We start from the raw sequence: 16,874 nt of genomic DNA, 5'->3' as shown, positions 1-16,874 counted from the left end.
CCTAAAGAGTCAGTGGGGGGACTATGACTTTTTTTTTTTTTTTTAAATGTCTGATATTAAAAATAAATAAATCATTGATTGGCCGGACAAATCCTTTAAATAATTTGTTGTGTCCAAGATACCTCGTTGATATCACAGCAAGTTGTGCCAAATGACAATCTCTGCTTTGCTGCGTCTGTGTATAATATGTTATGATTTTCTGTGTGTGTGGTCACTTACAGACTTCATACATACAGATTGAAGCTTTTAAGTTTTATTCTTCTATCCATTAAACACAAATCCAGTTGGACTTTATTGCTTTTGGCAATGTTATGCGGTGATAGCAGTTGGAATTGGCAAACACTTACCATATGTGTGTCCAGCTTCAACATTGGATTGAGATAGTTGGACTACAATGAAGAAACATTAAAAGGAGATATTGCAAAATGGAACAGTCAAGTCTATTGTCTAAATGGTATTGACTAAGCACAGTAAATGGATTTTCTGCAGTTTGGATTTTTCTAGTTTTAACCAACTGCAAATTCAGAACCTCAAGCAATTCCCTTACTTTGAAGTATATTCAGCTGTACTATAAAATGTAAGGATGAACGCTTCATTTTGTGGTTCCTGTAGATTTGCTTTAAGTTACGTCATAAATGTTATGTATTGTTGTCATATCCTGTTTGGCTGGTGCAGATGAATAAAAATGGGGTTTTTTTTGTCTACAGGGCCTGAATAATGCTGTTGCCTTAGATTTCGATTATCGAGAACAGATGATTTATTGGACTGATGTCACCACTCAGGGCAGCATGATTCGCCGTATGCACATCAATGGGAGCAATGTCCAGGTATACCAAATACCACTTACCATATATACTCGAGTATAAGCCGACCCGAATATAAGCCGAGGCCCCTAATTTTACCACTAAAAACTGGGAAAACTTATTGACCCGAGTATAAGCCTAGGGGAGAAATGTAGCAGCTACTGGAAAATTTCAAAACTTAAAATGGTTTTTGGGTGCAGCAGTTGCTGGGTGCTGGGGAAGGGGAGGGGGGGTTTTGGTTGTCTATCTGAACCTTCCCTGAGCTTGAGGACTGAGTTTTTTTCCCCCACTTGGAACTCAGGATATCTGCAGTGCTCCTATTAACCCCTTCCCAACGGAACAGGAGCACTGCAGATACCCCTATATTCAGTAGACCAGGCACTTTCAGACACAGGGATACCTAATGTGTATGTGTTTCACAGTAATTTCTACTTTTATATGTATTCTAGGGAAAGGCGTGATTTAGAACTTTTATTTCTTTTATTTTTTTTAAAGCTTCTTTTTTTCCCCACAATTTATGGGAGATTCTATACATTTTTTACTTGACTCGAGTATAAACCGAGGGGGGCTTTTTCACCACAAAACCTGTGCTGAAAAACTCGGCTTATACGCGAGTATATACGGTATATATCTATATATGTAATTTATTGTCCATAATATAAGATATTCTAAAGTTTAGATAATAAAAGAACAAATAGGTTATATTTCTTTGGTGTTCTAAGATAGTGGATGGGTTTAATACCTTGGAGGTGGTGGTGGAGGTTATTAGTTGATTCTCTGATGATGTAGGGTAGAGGAGCTAGAGTAGAGATGGGGTTGATATTACATTATTTTATGGTCTTGAGAAATGCCCCTTTCTAGGGTAGAAGAGGGGCATGGCGGCCTAGAAGAGATGAAGGGGTTAATACCTATTAGTCTGGCGCTTTACCTAAATCTCCAGCGATCTGTGTAACAGGAAGTTAAATACAATATGCATATTGCATCAGATATTCTTTTCTGCACAGATGGACTACATCAGTACCAAACTGGGACAAAGAGAACTCTGCTGATTATAACCACTTTGCAGATTTGAACAGCTGCACAGTTCTCTCTATGATTGGGCAGATTTCTTAACAAACGCTCAGCCCGATCAATAAGAGGGAAGAACAGGAACAGGAAAAAAATCAAAACATTACTAACCTGTTAAAAGTCCCACTTTTTAGAGCTGAGCAATTATGACCTAAAATAAATCAATCATGATTAATGGAATGATTTACCTTGATTATGATTAATGAACGATTATTTTATGGCATCCCCATTTTTACATACCACACCCTTATGTATATATGCCATGCCATGACACTAAATTTTGATTTCGGTTATTCACATATCAGAAATCCTGATTCTATAGCATACATTTAGTGACATATCTTTTAGCCAATGGAAGTGTGAGACAGGATGGCATTGATGCAGGGACCACATGGTGGCTCAGTGGTTAGCACTGCAGCCTTGCAGCGCTGGAGTCCTGGTGTTCAAATCCCACCAAGGGCAAAAAACCATCTGCAAGGAGTTTGTATGTTCTCCCCATGTTTGCATGGATTTCCATCCCATATTCCAAAAAAGACATACTGATAGGGAAAAAGAAAATATACATTGTGAGCTCTATGTGGGGCTCACAATCTACATTTTAAACAAGAAAAAAAAAAAAAAAAAAAAGGATGGCATTGATGCAAAATAAGTGAAAAAATCGATATGAGCAAGTTCACATGGATTAATGACGCTGACTTTCAGTTTAATTTTTAAAATTTTTTTGTGATTAGTTGCCCAGCCCTACTACTGTTCCAATGCCACTGCTCTAGTCCCCACAGGCCCTGCCACAGTGACATTATATATACTGTTCACTTTACTGCTGAGGCCAATCGGTGGTCATGTGCCATACATACATTACATCATTGCTGGATACTGGAGTTCTAGAATAAAATTTTGGAAAAAAAAAAACCTTTAAATAAATGGTCAAACAGTCTCCCACTACCATCCCTCTGGTTCTAGATGAAAAGAATTTCTAAAATATTTTTTTCCTGTTAATTAATTCATCTTAAAATATTTTTTTTAACAATTGATCCATATGTCTATCCCAGGTTCTTCATCGTACTGGACTTAGTAACCCTGATGGACTGGCTGTGGACTGGGTTGGAGGAAATCTGTATTGGTGTGACAAAGGAAGAGACACTATTGAGGTTTCCAAGCTAAATGGTGCTTATCGTACTGTTCTGGTTAACTCTGGACTAAGGGAACCTCGTGCTTTAGTGGTAGATGTAAAACACGGGTAAGAGTCAATTGTATACTGTACGGTATATTTTGTGCTGTAATAGACAAAAATATTGTTGGCATATAGGCAGATTTATAACTTGGGATTTGACACCTTATACTTTTTTTTTTAGTTATTTGTATTGGACGGACTGGGGAGATAATTCTTTGATTGGTAAGATTGGTATGGATGGCACCAACCGCAGTATCATTGTGGACAACAAAATAACGTGGCCCAATGGTCTGACGCTGGATTATGTCAATAGCAGAATTTACTGGGCAGATGCTAGAGAGGATTATATTCAGTTTGCTAATCTTGATGGAACCAACCGACATACAGGTGAGATCTTTGTTGCAATATTAGAATTTTTGGTTACAGTATAGATATTGTTATGAATTTTTATCATGATATGGTTTTATTATAGCAGTTTGTAGAAAACTTAATATCAGATATATGCATTGCTTTAATGTATTTGCTGCCTCCATAGATTTCCATATAGGAAGCAGTTCTATAAACTTGCATATATGTGGGGTTGCTCTTTGCTATAGTAATCTGTACTATGGGAAAGTTATAATGCTTTTCTTGAGAACCCATTTAAAGGATAACTTAGTTTTCTTGAAAACTTACAAAATGTGCAGTCTCTTCTCAGTCTTCATACATGGTGTCCTTTCAGGGCAGGTTTTTCTCCTGCTAATAATCACATAATGGCTGCAGCACATTTTACATTTATCTCTTATGCAGGGCGAGTATACAATAAGGAGCAACCTGCTCCCTTTGCTTTTCCATTACTGATACTACTGGTTTATTGACTTGTAATTCTGCCAGTAGTAACTGTACAATAGCAAAAAAAAAAAAAAAATCTGAGAAAAGCCCAAGAGAACATAATATAGGAAATCCAGGAACACTGAACTGTAGACAGGTATGATGCATCCTATGAGATCTCTGACACAGAAAAAGAGCAATCTATGAGTACAGTCAGTAAAGTTGCTTACTGTTTGTGAATAATAGACAATCGGTAACCACACAAGCTGCTAGGTAGAACTGCATAAGTAGATATTTCTTACATTGTAAGCTGTGAGATGTGCAGAATGTTCAGTTTCAACAGTTTGCAGACTTGTATGGAGGCTGTGAGGAGAATCGGTCCCTCCCATCATTTACTAGGTGAAAAGACCAGACCCTCCTCCTCCTTCTCACTGTTACGACATCTTGCTTATCTATGGACTGACTTTCCTAATAAGTGGACACCTAGTGGCAGGAACTTTGATGAGGTTGTTTAGCCAGAAAGCAGAAACATTTTTAATTGACGTGCATGACATTTTTGTCCAGAATCACACTCTAATAAATGAGTAAGTTATCTGAAAAGTTATTAACCATTTAAATGAAACCCCAATCCTACTCCTATTCTACATACTGTATTTTTGGCAAGGCTTTCTATATGTTTCATAATTAGACTTTTTTCTTCCCTCCCCACAGTGCTTAGCCAAGATATCCCACACATCTTTGCTCTGACACTCTTTGAAGACTATATATACTGGACTGACTGGGAAACCAAATCAATTAACCGGGCACACAAAACCACCGGAGCCAACAAGACCATGCTTATCAGCACGCTACACCGACCCATGGACATACACATCTATCATCTGTATCGGCAGCCTGACGGTGAGTGCAGCTGAAATAAACTCATTTTGTTTGTTCATTTTCTAGGTCTAAACAGCAGCTAGTTTCTACATTTGGTTCAGTAAACTGAACAAGTTTCTGTCTCTTATTTGGAGGATTTTACTATACCTTTAAGTTAAAGGGATCTTATGATCCTAGTCTTTCATGGCTGAGATAGAAATTGTCTTATTTCCTGAATGAATATGGCACGGCATCCCACAAGACTGGGCTGAATTTCTAGATGTTCACCACTAGGAGCGCTGACGTGCCATATGACAATTTTAATCTTCCTCTTTTAGTTCCTGATCACCCCTGCAAAATCAACAATGGTGGTTGCAGTAACCTGTGTCTTCTCTCACCTAACGGGGGATATAAATGTGCTTGTCCTTCGAACTTCTACCTTGGAGCAGATGGCAAAAACTGTGTGTCCAATTGCACCGCTAGTCAGGTAAGTTAAAGTTGCATGAATCTCTACAACGGTGCACAATAATAATTGAATAAAAGAAACATTTAACACTGATCTGTTAACCGGATCTTTTTTGTATCTGTTTAGTTTGTTTGCAAAAATGACAAATGCATCCCATTCTGGTGGAAGTGTGACACAGAAGATGATTGTGGAGACCGTTCAGATGAGCCTGCTGACTGCCGTACGTACACGTTTTTCCTATTGAAGGGAGTCTGTCACCAGAACCTAGCATATTAACCCTGCCCTGCAGATATATAGATTAGGGTCAACTTATTTAAACATATACAAATGAGGTGTTTGGAGCAATGAGGGCGTTGCGATTGCTCTAAAGAATTTATTTGCATATTGACAACCGAGACTCTGATTCACATGGAGAAAATTCCATTTCATTCAGGTGAGTCTATCCTCTCTATCTGTGGGGTTGGTTTGATGTGTTGGGTTTTGGTGGCAGACTAGTTTTAACACCAGATCTTTACTTACATCACTTTTGGTTTAAGCTGGACGTTCATATTATTCGAGGTCAGGGCGGGTTCACATCTGCGCCCGGTCTCCGCTTTGTAGGTTTCCGTCTTCTGCCCGAGAAACTGGACAGGAGACGGAAACCCGGCATTCAGTGTCTGCCCGTGAGCGTCTTCTGGTCTCTGCAGCAAAACCGTTGTTTTTTTAACCGGACACAAAGTCCTGCATGTCAGTCGTTGTGCCCTAAAAAAACTGGTTTCGCCACGGAGAGGCAGAAGATGCTCACGGGCGGTCACTTTGCAAACCCATTCAAGTGAATGTGTTTGAAAACTGACTGCCGGTTTCTGTCTCCTGTCTAGTTTCTCGGTCAGAAGACGGAAATCTGCAAAGTGGAGACTGGGCGCAGGTGTGAACCCGCCCTTAGCTGGATGTGTATGGTCAGCTTTGGAAGTATGGACGGTTTTGTAGGAGAATGCCCCCTCATACACATTGGAAGGTTTTACATAATAAACATTATTTTGTATAGTTAAAAACAAACCTCTGGTGAGCATTACTTTTCCTTACATGAAGTATCTCACATTATACTGGAATCGCTTTCTCTTGTCCCTACTTTGTTTTTTTTTTACTGATTTACTTGTCTTTCCTTATTACAGCCGACTTTAAGTGCCGCCCGGGGCAATTCCAGTGCTCCACAGGGATATGTACCAATCCGGCCTTCATCTGTGATGGGGATAACGACTGCCAGGACAACTCGGATGAACTCAACTGCGGTAAGTACTTGTGCCGATTGGAATTCATATTTAGTAGCTTGGCGTTTTGCTATTTTTCTGTTCTAGGTAAGTTAGCAGGACAAAATGGTACTTAATAGTTTTTTTAGATAGAGCTTTCATATTATTTTCAGAATGCTATACTGCAGTGTGATTACATGACAGTTCTGTGTGTACTCTACATTGGATGTCAGGAAAAAGAGCTTCACACAAAGATGCGTGCCAACAAATCAGATGTATTTTTATTGGTAGAGCAAACGTTTTCGGTCTTGACTTAGACCTTCATCAGGCTCTGTGTAGTAATATAGTCAATCACAGATGTTGGTCTGGCCAGTAGGATAAGAAATAAGAGACCTCTGCCGCCACTATTCCGGGGCCCGCTTTCTCTGTAAAGTAATGAAGTGTAGCGCATGAAGGAACGGCACAGTCTGCCACAGGGATGCGCTTCCCTGTGGCAGACTGTGCCGTTCCTTCATGCGCTACACTTCATTACTTTACAGAGAAAGCGGGCCCCGGAATAGTGGCGGCAGAGGTCTCTTATTTCTTATCCTACTGGCCAGACCAACATCTGTGATTGACTATATTACTACACAGAGCCTGATGAAGGTCTAAGTCAAGACCGAAAACGTTTGCTCTACCAATAAAAATACATCTGATTTGTTGGCACGCATCTTTGTGTGAAGCTCTTTTTCCTGATTGATACGGGGTGGGACCCTAGCTTCAACACCTGGACGCAGTCTGTATCCCTACTTGTACTACATTGGATGTGTTACCTGAAATCGCGAGATTATTTCTTTATTCTAAATAACTTACTATACAGTGTAAATTATTGTATGATATTGTATTATTTCAGATGTCCACGTCTGCCTACCAAGTCAGTTCAAGTGCACGAACACAAATCGCTGCATTCCTGGCATTTTCCGCTGCAATGGCCAAGATAACTGTGGTGATGGAGAAGATGAAAAGGATTGTCGTGAGTATTTTACAAGCACCATTAGGATAAGCATAATCACTTTACTCTCCATCTAAAAGAGGTGATAACTAAGATGACTGCTTTTCCTCTTGTCACCTGTTGAGATTTCTCTCTTTTCTGCCTGTAGTATACACTTGTCTCATTGTGTTTCTCTCGATGTTGCAGCTGAGGTTACCTGTGCACCAAATCAGTTCCAGTGTGCCATTAACAAACGTTGTATACCCCGAGTCTGGGTGTGTGACAGAGACAACGACTGCGTGGACGCATCTGATGAACCCCATAACTGCAGTAAGGGCTTTGTTTGTTTATTTTGTTGCATTCGATATAAGGATATAATAACACAACCAAGTTTTTTGGCCATGGGGTTCTGTTATTACTTTCACGGCCCCTTCCGATTGGTCTGTTGTACAGACCATTGATCTGAATGGATTGTTACAAAATACAGACCCTATATGGGTGCAAATCGGCTAAGAAAAATATGTCAGGGAATCGATTGTATTACTTGAACAGAGCAATCAGGTTCTGTTCACACTGGCGCTGAGTTCTGTTCCATTTACTTTCTGAGGTGCAGCTTAGCCCACAGAGCTACTGCTACCATAATATCGATCTATAAAGCTATCCTGTTTTTTTGTTTTTAAGATCGAAAGCACTCACGCAAATGTGAACAGAGCTTTATTACAGTGATTTAGCAATGAAAAGCTAAATACAACCATTTTTTCCTCTTGGCTTTGGTCTGGCAATTACTGTTGAATCACTTGTTGCCTGCAGTGATATAAAATTGTACAATAGCAGGTGCGGGACAAGGCCACAGAGTCAAAGCTATATCGATTGTTTGGTGCTAAAGTGCCTAAATTTTTTAGAGCTTCCCTGGGCAATACTATTATGTGTCTGAATCTTATTCTGCAGTAAAGTTGCTTTCCTTGTAAGATGCTGTGTAAAGAAAGGCCTCACAAATAGTGGTCATCTTCTTAAGCAACCTTATAAATCTTACAGGTTCCTAAATCTGACCAATACCAGGAATTCCAACCCCCCCCCCCCCCCCCCAAAAAAAAAAAAAAAAAAAAAAAAAAAAAAAAAAAAAAAAAAAACAACAACTGTAAAATGTATTATTTTGTTTTCCATTGAGTAAAGTTTCTGATTATGGATATATCTGTGGTGTGTTGTTCTGCAGCTCAGATGACTTGTGGAGTGGATGAGTTCAGGTGTAAGGACTCTGGACGATGCATCCCTGCCCGCTGGAAATGTGATGGAGAAGACGACTGTGGAGACAGTTCAGATGAACCCAAAGAAGAATGTGGTATGGAAATCTTGCCCCTGGCTTTCTATGTATGCACAAACAATGCAGCAGCACTCTGCACACAGCACCAGGACTTATAGAAAACCTAGAGATCAATATTGCATTACTGCTATTATTGGCACATAAGAATAAACTAATATGATCTATAAACTACACATATAAATTAGAGGTTCTTTGTTATACATATTTGATCAAACCGTAAGAAGCCCCCCTGCCCCGACAAGGCAAACTCATACAGGTGGGACCCTATACTAAATCAACATACCTTTGTTGGACCCAGAATAAGTTTCCAATGTGAATACAGGGCAAGTAGGATCCAGAGCCATACTTAGGCAGATGGGAAACTGAAGGGCATCCTCTATTCCAACTAAATAGACCTTTGCAATTGAAGGGAGTGCAAGCTCAATAAGACGCTTTCTACCTTAGCACATTCTCATCATGCCTTCTGTCAAGTAATTCTGTGTCCTTAGACAGCCTAAGGGTAAGTTCACATGGGGCCACCTCAGGTTCCGGACCAAAATATGGGTAGCTACGACTGGATGCCAGTGCAGTGCACCAGCATCCAGTCGCGCACTCCGCTCCGTATTAGGCCCAAATGAAAGGGCCTAGTTAGGAGGGAGTGTCTTCAGGTGGATGTCACGAAGCGAATCTGCCTGAAAAAATGAACATCTCACTTATTTTTCTGGGAGTCGGAACCGACCAGCTCCCATTGAAATCAGGATACGACCTCAAAATCCTGACCAAAAAACCCTGTGTGAACTTACCCTAAGGCTTTTCAACCAATGACTTGCATGTGTCAGACATCATGTAATTTTGCAGTTTTTATTGACGTGTCTTCTCTTTTTCTGATCTAGATGAGAGAACATGTGAACCCTATCAGTTCCGCTGTAAGAACAACCGCTGTGTCCCCGGTCGCTGGCAGTGTGACTATGACAATGACTGCGGGGATAACTCTGATGAAGAGACTTGCAGTATGTGCATTTTCCATGCATTTTTAACATTTTCTGACTTTAATACAGTCCTAGTATAGAGGGGTGCTGGAAGCGTCCATGGCTGGAGCACTCACAAAGCGAAGGTTCTACTAAGTCTTATTTGATGGATGATGCTTTTACAACACAGGTTTTAGGAACACTCTGGGGGGCCATTTATAAAAGCTGGTGTGCAGAAAATAATAGCAGAGCCTGGGTCAACCATTTAGATTCCAACTATCAGTATGGAGTTTGGTTGCTTTGGCCATAGTTCTGTTTTTCTCTCCACTGGCTTCATATAAATGAATGTTGCCCCGTGCACCTCATGTTATGGCAGCTTGTGTTCTAGTCTAGTAATCTTCCTGCCAGTTCCGAGGTTGTGTTTGCTGTTCCACCACATTACATCATCCTTTTTACATCCTTCCAATTGGTCATCTGTGTAACTATTTACCCATCTTTCTCCTTTTTCATCTGTCTGGGGCCTAGAACTTTCTTCCAGCATAGCAGCTCACCTCTTGTTCTCATGTTGTGTATTTGTGTTGGTATCATTTCACCTCATGTTATGTTTTTCTCCATTTTAACACTGTCGTCCCTGGGGCATCCAGAGGTAGGTGCAGAATAATCTCTACATATAACACCGACTAACCATACTGCTCCTCTGTACCCCTTGATGTGTGCTTCCTGCCCTGTTCTCTATCCTTAGTGTGGTGTGTCCCTAACAATACAAACCCAAGCATGCCTCCTAAATAAAACCTGGGAAAAAATTAAAAAAAGAATGCATAAATAACCAAAAAACACTCTGGGGGAGATTTATAAGGAGTAGCACAATGGGAATGTGGTGCAGTTGCCTTTAGCAACATTAGATTTTCACTCTAAATTTCGATCTTGGTTGGTTACTATGGGATGCTGCACAACTGTTCCCTGTGCTGAGTTTTGATAAATCTCCCCATAGTTTGTTTTCCAGCTGGTCTAGCTGCAGATATTATGTCAGATAATATTTGGGACATGCATTTTCTATGCTTTACAAGGGTAATGCGATCCACATTCTGTTTGTTTGAGGAAATAAGTGCTTGTTTCCCCAATACCAATGGCTTTATCCAATGTCTAACAGTTTTGGTATGCGAGACCGTATAGCCTGAGCTTCTCTATGATGATGCTCATATATGCTGACGGCTCGTTCACATCTGCGCCCGACCTCCGTCTGTTGGGTTTCCGTCTTCTGGGTTTGAAAACTGACTGCAGGTTTCAGTCTCCTGTCCAGTTTCAGGCAGGAAACGGAAACCTGCATAACAGAGGCCGGGGTGCAGATGTGAACCCGGCTTTAAGCAGATCTATCCACAAATCAGGTAATATTGTGATAACATACTGACAACTTGGAGGACTAGAATCCCTCCTATAGAAAAGGGAATGCCTGGGTTCTATAACCACCATGTTCCACTATTTTTTGGTTTTTTGTTTGTGACAATAGATTGTTGGATCATGAAGGTTATCTAATAACATTGTAATTGCATGCTTTGGTGATTTGGAGCCTGTGGCTCAACAAGACATTGCCCATGTATAGACAGCTTTATGTACGTTCAGTGCTGACATATACAAGTAGCTCATTAAATTAACACTTAAAGCAAATCTTAACTTGTCTTTTTCCAGCGACTTTTGAGAATTATTAAGCTGCAGGAACTTATCAGACTCTGGTTAAAGTTTGGTACCCTGTTGTATATCTGCAACTTTTCTATTTTAGGAGTAAAGGTGGTTCAGGATCAATCAGCCTTACACTTGTTGTACAATAGTTATGCCTCCCCTCCTTATTAGTTTGAGACCACAAGGGCTTAGCCGGATACACCATTCTTGATGCTATAAATCCTTGTTAAGACTCCATTCGCACAGAGTAACGCCAGGCGTCATTTGTGTGTAATTTGTGTGTCTTTTACGGCCGTCATAAACGTTTACATAGAGTTCTATAGGAAAAGACGTCAGTAATTTACGGCCGTCATTTACGGCCGTCATTGTAATGATGGCCGTAAATGACGGCAGTAAATTACAGATGTCTTTTCCTATAGAACTCTATGTAAACGTTTTATGACGGCCGTAAAAGACACACAAATTACACACAAATGACGCCTGGCGTTACTCTGTGTGAATGGAGCCTAACATTCTTAATTATTTTAATTGTCTTTAGGACAATTAGTCATAGTATTGGCTAGAACTTTGCAGGAAAACTTTCTTCTGTCCTGATCCTTCAGTGTGGTCTACATATGGCAATGATGACACTTTGTAGCTCCCATCACCAATAAATACAACAATTGATACAGTCTTCAAATTAGACTTCAGGTCAAGTGCCATCTTTTGTTCCCTAAGGACACATGGGTCAGATCTGCTGTAGCAAACACCAACAAAAATGTCCAGTTTTAGCCAGGATTTCTGGCTGGTTGGCCCCACATTCAACCCTTGTAAATGTTGAAAACCGCAGTGGAGCATGCATCGATATTTCACATGTTTTCTCTTCAAAACCCGTGGTGGTTTTTTTTCTTCAGGGTTTGGATGGGATTTGCTTAAATCTTCTCCACTACCCTTATACTATACATTGCAGCAGGTTAGCAGCTAGACATTTCACAGCATTTATCTCATTAACCTGTTTATGCCTAGAGTTCCATTATTACAATGCAAAAATTTCAATCTCCGGCATAAATGGGATAAGACATGAAATATTTATCTGAATTATATTTTCTTACATACAGAAAGATGATTTCCCACTTTAACCAAATCTGTCATCTACTTTCTTTTCATTATGGTCATGCACTATATGTCTTTATGACAATGGAGAGAAAAAAAAACAAACCCCAAAGATCTGTTTCATATAGTTTATGACAAAAGACTTTAGGGCTCAGGCACACGGGTGTCACAAAATGATGCACATAAGTGTGGTAGAATGTGAACGAGTCAAAAAGTTCATGAACATTTTAATGTCCAGTATTATACACTACTACTATAACTACTGGTGTGGCAGTATACTGTATGCTGTTCAATACAGTTAATATGGTATCAATTAATGTAATAGAAGGGGGAAGTAATGATCGGAGGACCCCTGTCATAATCTTCATATACACTAATGCGCATATATATATATATGGATTGTTTAAATTAGTCAGCCCTCCAAACATTTCCCACCAAAGCTTTCATGCATTATTTAGTTATTACTGTACATTAGCACTTGACATGCTGTGAAGCTGCAAGTGCAACCGTAATGCATGACGCATGCTGTATACCTCATGTGCAGTCCCCTGTTTTTACTATTGTATCTAGTCTGTCTATTAACATGTGTTAAAGAAGCATCAAGATTGGATAACACCTGTGTGCATGAACCCTTAGTCCATGAGTATATCCATTAGGGAATAGACACATGTAAGATTAAGGTACAAAGATTACTATTACAAGAAACTTAAATTAATAAAACCTTGTTTTTTTTTTTTGTTTTTTTTTTTTTATTATACTTAGCCCCAAGGCCTTGTTCAGAAAGTGAATTTTCTTGTGCCAATGGACGCTGTATTGCTGGTCGTTGGAAGTGTGATGGAGATCATGACTGCATTGATGGATCAGATGAGGTAAGACTCAAGCATGTTACAGATATAGCTGTCAGTGTATACCGATGCTTCCCAAACCTGTACTCAATGTCTCGAGGTTTAGTGACACTATTGGGAATTAAATTGTCTGTGCAATATTAATGAAATTCTTGATGGTGACATGGAAGCTGACATAGCAGACTCATTGGTGTAACTGCATGCATCTGAAACCTCACTCACCCATGGTGGGCAAGTGGTGGCGTGATGCTACAGGTAAAGCAGCTTTCAACCTGAACAATGTGTGGCCATTAGCTCACTACAGGTGGCCAGGGATTTGGCTGCATGCAGTAACTATGGGCCAACACCCTAAAGGTTCATAACCATCTCCTAAAGTACAGTAGTGAACATCACTTTATGGGATTGGGATTATGCCAAGAATGAAGAATCCATTAACATCAATGGTCAAGTTTCCACTGTGCAGGGAAAGACTGTCAGGGTATGTTCATATGATGTCTTCTCATACAAGATTGTAAGGTGGGCCTTCTGCCTCAAAAACCTGTTCCAAAAACGTCTTCGTGGAATCTGCAGCAAAAAGCTAAGGCTAAACCTCAGATATCTGGCCTAGGTTTGAGGTTTGTACACGATTACTCACATGATACGGGGCTAACCACCGTGAGGCCATGTACTATAGTTTCAGCAGTGACTTTGTTGCTCAGACCATAACATCATCCAGCAGGAAGCCTCCTTATTTCAGTGCACTGTAAAAAGAAACTTCTGTCACTGCCTCCCTGTGAAAACAGTAGGTGGCAAAAGACTTGATTTTGGAGAGAATTCTCAGGCAGATGATGACCTCAAAATGCTCTCCAAAAGCTTTTATGTGAACGTGCCCTAAGGTTCTGAAGAACTGAATCCAGTTAAAAGATGATCTATTGAGATTCCTGGAGAATGAATTGGGAAACACTGATACATAGCCATGTCAGGGTCTCACAGTTTTGTACTTATTCACATTTTAGTTCTGTGCTGTCATTACTTTCTGCTTGGTCTCAAAATACATTTCCGTACAATAGTTATCCAGGCATCATAGGAAACTCAGGGGTGACCAGTGTGGGTGTAAAACAAAAACAAAAACTCCCCTCTCCCTGTTGCTCCATTCTACAGTCCTGAACTCCTGATTTCCAAGTCTTATCTACTGCTTTTTATTTACTTCCAAGCCAAGATCCATATACCGTATTTTTTGGACTATAAGACGCACTTTTTTTCCCCCAAATTTCAGAGGAAAATGAGGGTGCGTCTTATAGTCTGAATGTGGGTTTGCAGCATGGCCGCGCTACTGCCACCGCTGGTTTTCTTCAGCGGCAGTAGCGCAGCAATCCGCAGGCCCCGGCAGCTAAGACACTCCCCGGCATCTGCTGTAATAGACTGGCGGATGCCGGGGAGTGTCTTAGCTGCCGGGGCCTGCAGATTGCCGCGCTACTGCCACCGCTGGTTTTCTTCAGCGGCAGAAGTGTGACAATACATCCGCCGGTCTATTACAGCAGATTCCGGGGACTGTCTTAGCTGCCGGGGCCTGCAGATTGCCGCGCTACTGCCGCTGAAGAAAACCAGCGGTGGCAGTAGCGCGGCCATGCTGCAAACCCACTCCTCCACCGCAGGTCCCGACAGTCAGTTAGCCCCCCCCATCGGCCCCATACCTTTAGTGATGCAGGCCGGCTCCTGCACGGCGAGGCCGCAGGAGCCGACCTGTTCCGATGACAGCCGGGAGCCTAATGAAGGCTCCCAGGCCTGTCATAGATATATATTACTATCGCGGCTGGTCTATGACCCTCCGCGATAGTAATGTATAGAATCTCCCATAGACGGCAATACACTTGTATTGCCGTCTATGGGACTTGCAATCAAATGATTGCAGGTTCAAGCCCCCTAGGCGGGGGATATTAAAATAGTAAAAAAAAAAAAAACACTTAAAAAATATAATAAAAAATAAAATAAATAAAAGTTCACCTCCTTTCCCTAGAATACATATAAAAGTATAACATTACTGTGAAACATATACATTAGGTATCCCTGTGTCTGAAAATGCCCGGTCTACACCTGGCCCCACAAAAAAACGCCCTATACATCCCCGTACAGCTGCAGGGTCACCTGTCAATGTGGCCTTGCAGCTGTTCCAAAACTACAACTCCCATATATTAAATATTTTACCATTTTTTGCCTGAAAATTTTTTTTCCCTATTTTTCTCCTCTAAAACCTGCGTGCGTCTTATAGTCCGAAAAATATGGTATTTTAATTAGTCCAACAAACATGCTACCACTTCAGCACAAGTAAATCTTCAAACTGACCCAAAATGATCTATGAGGAGTAAAGTGTTCACCAAAATTTTTTATTTTCTTTGAACAGAAAGGTTGTCAGTTACGGTGCGAGCTTGACCAGTTCCAGTGCACAAATGGCCACTGCATCCCGCACCGCTGGCGATGTGATGCCGATGCTGACTGTATGGATGGAAGTGATGAAGTGAACTGTAGCACTAGAGGTAAGGTTATTCTTTTCGCTTCATAGTAAATGCAGGCACCACCTATCTAAGCAGTAATTTGGTTATTTTGGAAAGTCGGACAATATGCTCACCAATAATGAACCGAAGGGTAATTCTGGTTAAACTATGTTTATGTAAATGGAATGACTATATTCTTAAGAAATATGCTTCTCTTCAGTAGTCCGAACCTGCCCGCTGGACGAGTTTCAGTGTAACAACACTCTGTGCAAACCTTTGGCTTGGAGATGTGATGGAGAGGACGATTGTGGGGACAACTCAGATGAGAAACCAGAAGAATGCTGTAAGTAATGGGATATTGCGAGGGATTATAGGATTCTCTAAACCAGTGTTTCCCAACCTCTTCAGAATCAGGGAAAATCATTACCGTATTCCCAAGTTAATCTTCATGAGGATATTGCTGAAGTGTTTGAGTTTCATTAGCCATTGTTGAAATAATTTGTGGATTTTCCAAATTTCTTAATTTATTTTTTTGTTTTTACCAGTGAAATTCACTTGTCCTCCGTACAGACAGTTCCGCTGCAGAAATGACCGTGTCTGTCTGAGTATAGCTCGAGTCTGTGATGGCATTGATAACTGTGGAGATGGCACAGATGAAGAGAACTGTGGTAAGTATAGGTTGAAAAAAAGATTGTAGAACTTTTTTTTTTTTTTTTTTTTTTTAGTTACAGAATGTGACATAGTAAGGTGTTTTGGCTTAAAAAAAAAATAAAAAAAAATTCTTAATTAAAGCTAAGGCTGAGTTCGCACAGGGTATTTTGGTCAGGATTTTGAGACCATATCCGCCTCAAAATCCTGACCAAAAAGAAGTCTCCCATTGAAATCAATTGAGCCGTTTGTTGCGGCTCCTGGAAAAAAGAACAGGACATGCTCATCCGTCAGGCGGATTAACCTCACGAATCTGCCTGAAGACACTCCCGACTAAGCCCATTAATTGGGCCTAATCCCAAGCGGAATGCTGGACTGGATGCCAGTGCACTGCATCGACAGCAAGTCGCAGCTACCCATTTTTTGGAGGCCGCCTCAATTTCCAGATCAAAAAACCCTGTGTGCACTCAGCCTATTAGTGACTAGGAGTTTCCTGTTTAA

General features: G+C 40.7%; 1 protein-coding gene across 4 annotated transcripts in view; it reads left to right on the top strand.

The window, feature by feature from the left end:
• LRP1 (LDL receptor related protein 1) overlaps nt 1-16,874 on the top strand; it is a 222,721-nt gene that overhangs the window by 185,731 nt on the left and 20,116 nt on the right. For 2 of the 4 annotated variants that reach the window (XM_075265731.1, XM_075265729.1), the window contains 15 exons: nt 708-827; nt 2,921-3,108; nt 3,224-3,429; nt 4,564-4,752; nt 5,049-5,197; nt 5,303-5,396; nt 6,328-6,444; nt 7,295-7,414; nt 7,580-7,702; nt 8,586-8,711; nt 9,566-9,682; nt 13,172-13,278; nt 15,635-15,767; nt 15,949-16,068; nt 16,271-16,393. In XM_075265731.1, the coding sequence (XP_075121832.1) occupies nt 708-827; nt 2,921-3,108; nt 3,224-3,429; nt 4,564-4,752; nt 5,049-5,197; nt 5,303-5,396; nt 6,328-6,444; nt 7,295-7,414; nt 7,580-7,702; nt 8,586-8,711; nt 9,566-9,682; nt 13,172-13,278; nt 15,635-15,767; nt 15,949-16,068; nt 16,271-16,393 (2,032 nt within the window). Of the gene's footprint in view, nt 1-707; nt 828-2,920; nt 3,109-3,223; nt 3,430-4,563; nt 4,753-5,048; nt 5,198-5,302; nt 5,397-6,327; nt 6,445-7,294; nt 7,415-7,579; nt 7,703-8,585; nt 8,712-9,565; nt 9,683-13,171; nt 13,279-15,634; nt 15,768-15,945; nt 16,069-16,270; nt 16,394-16,874 lie in introns of all 4 variants that reach the window. The other 2 variants (XM_075265730.1, XM_075265728.1) reach the window with 1 other exon arrangement.

This window comes from Leptodactylus fuscus, chromosome 2 (genome assembly GCF_031893055.1).
Source record: "Leptodactylus fuscus isolate aLepFus1 chromosome 2, aLepFus1.hap2, whole genome shotgun sequence".
Classification (NCBI taxonomy): Eukaryota; Metazoa; Chordata; class Amphibia; order Anura; family Leptodactylidae; genus Leptodactylus; species Leptodactylus fuscus.
Note: the sequence above shows the minus strand (reverse complement) of the source record. Positions and strands in the feature narration are given on the sequence as shown.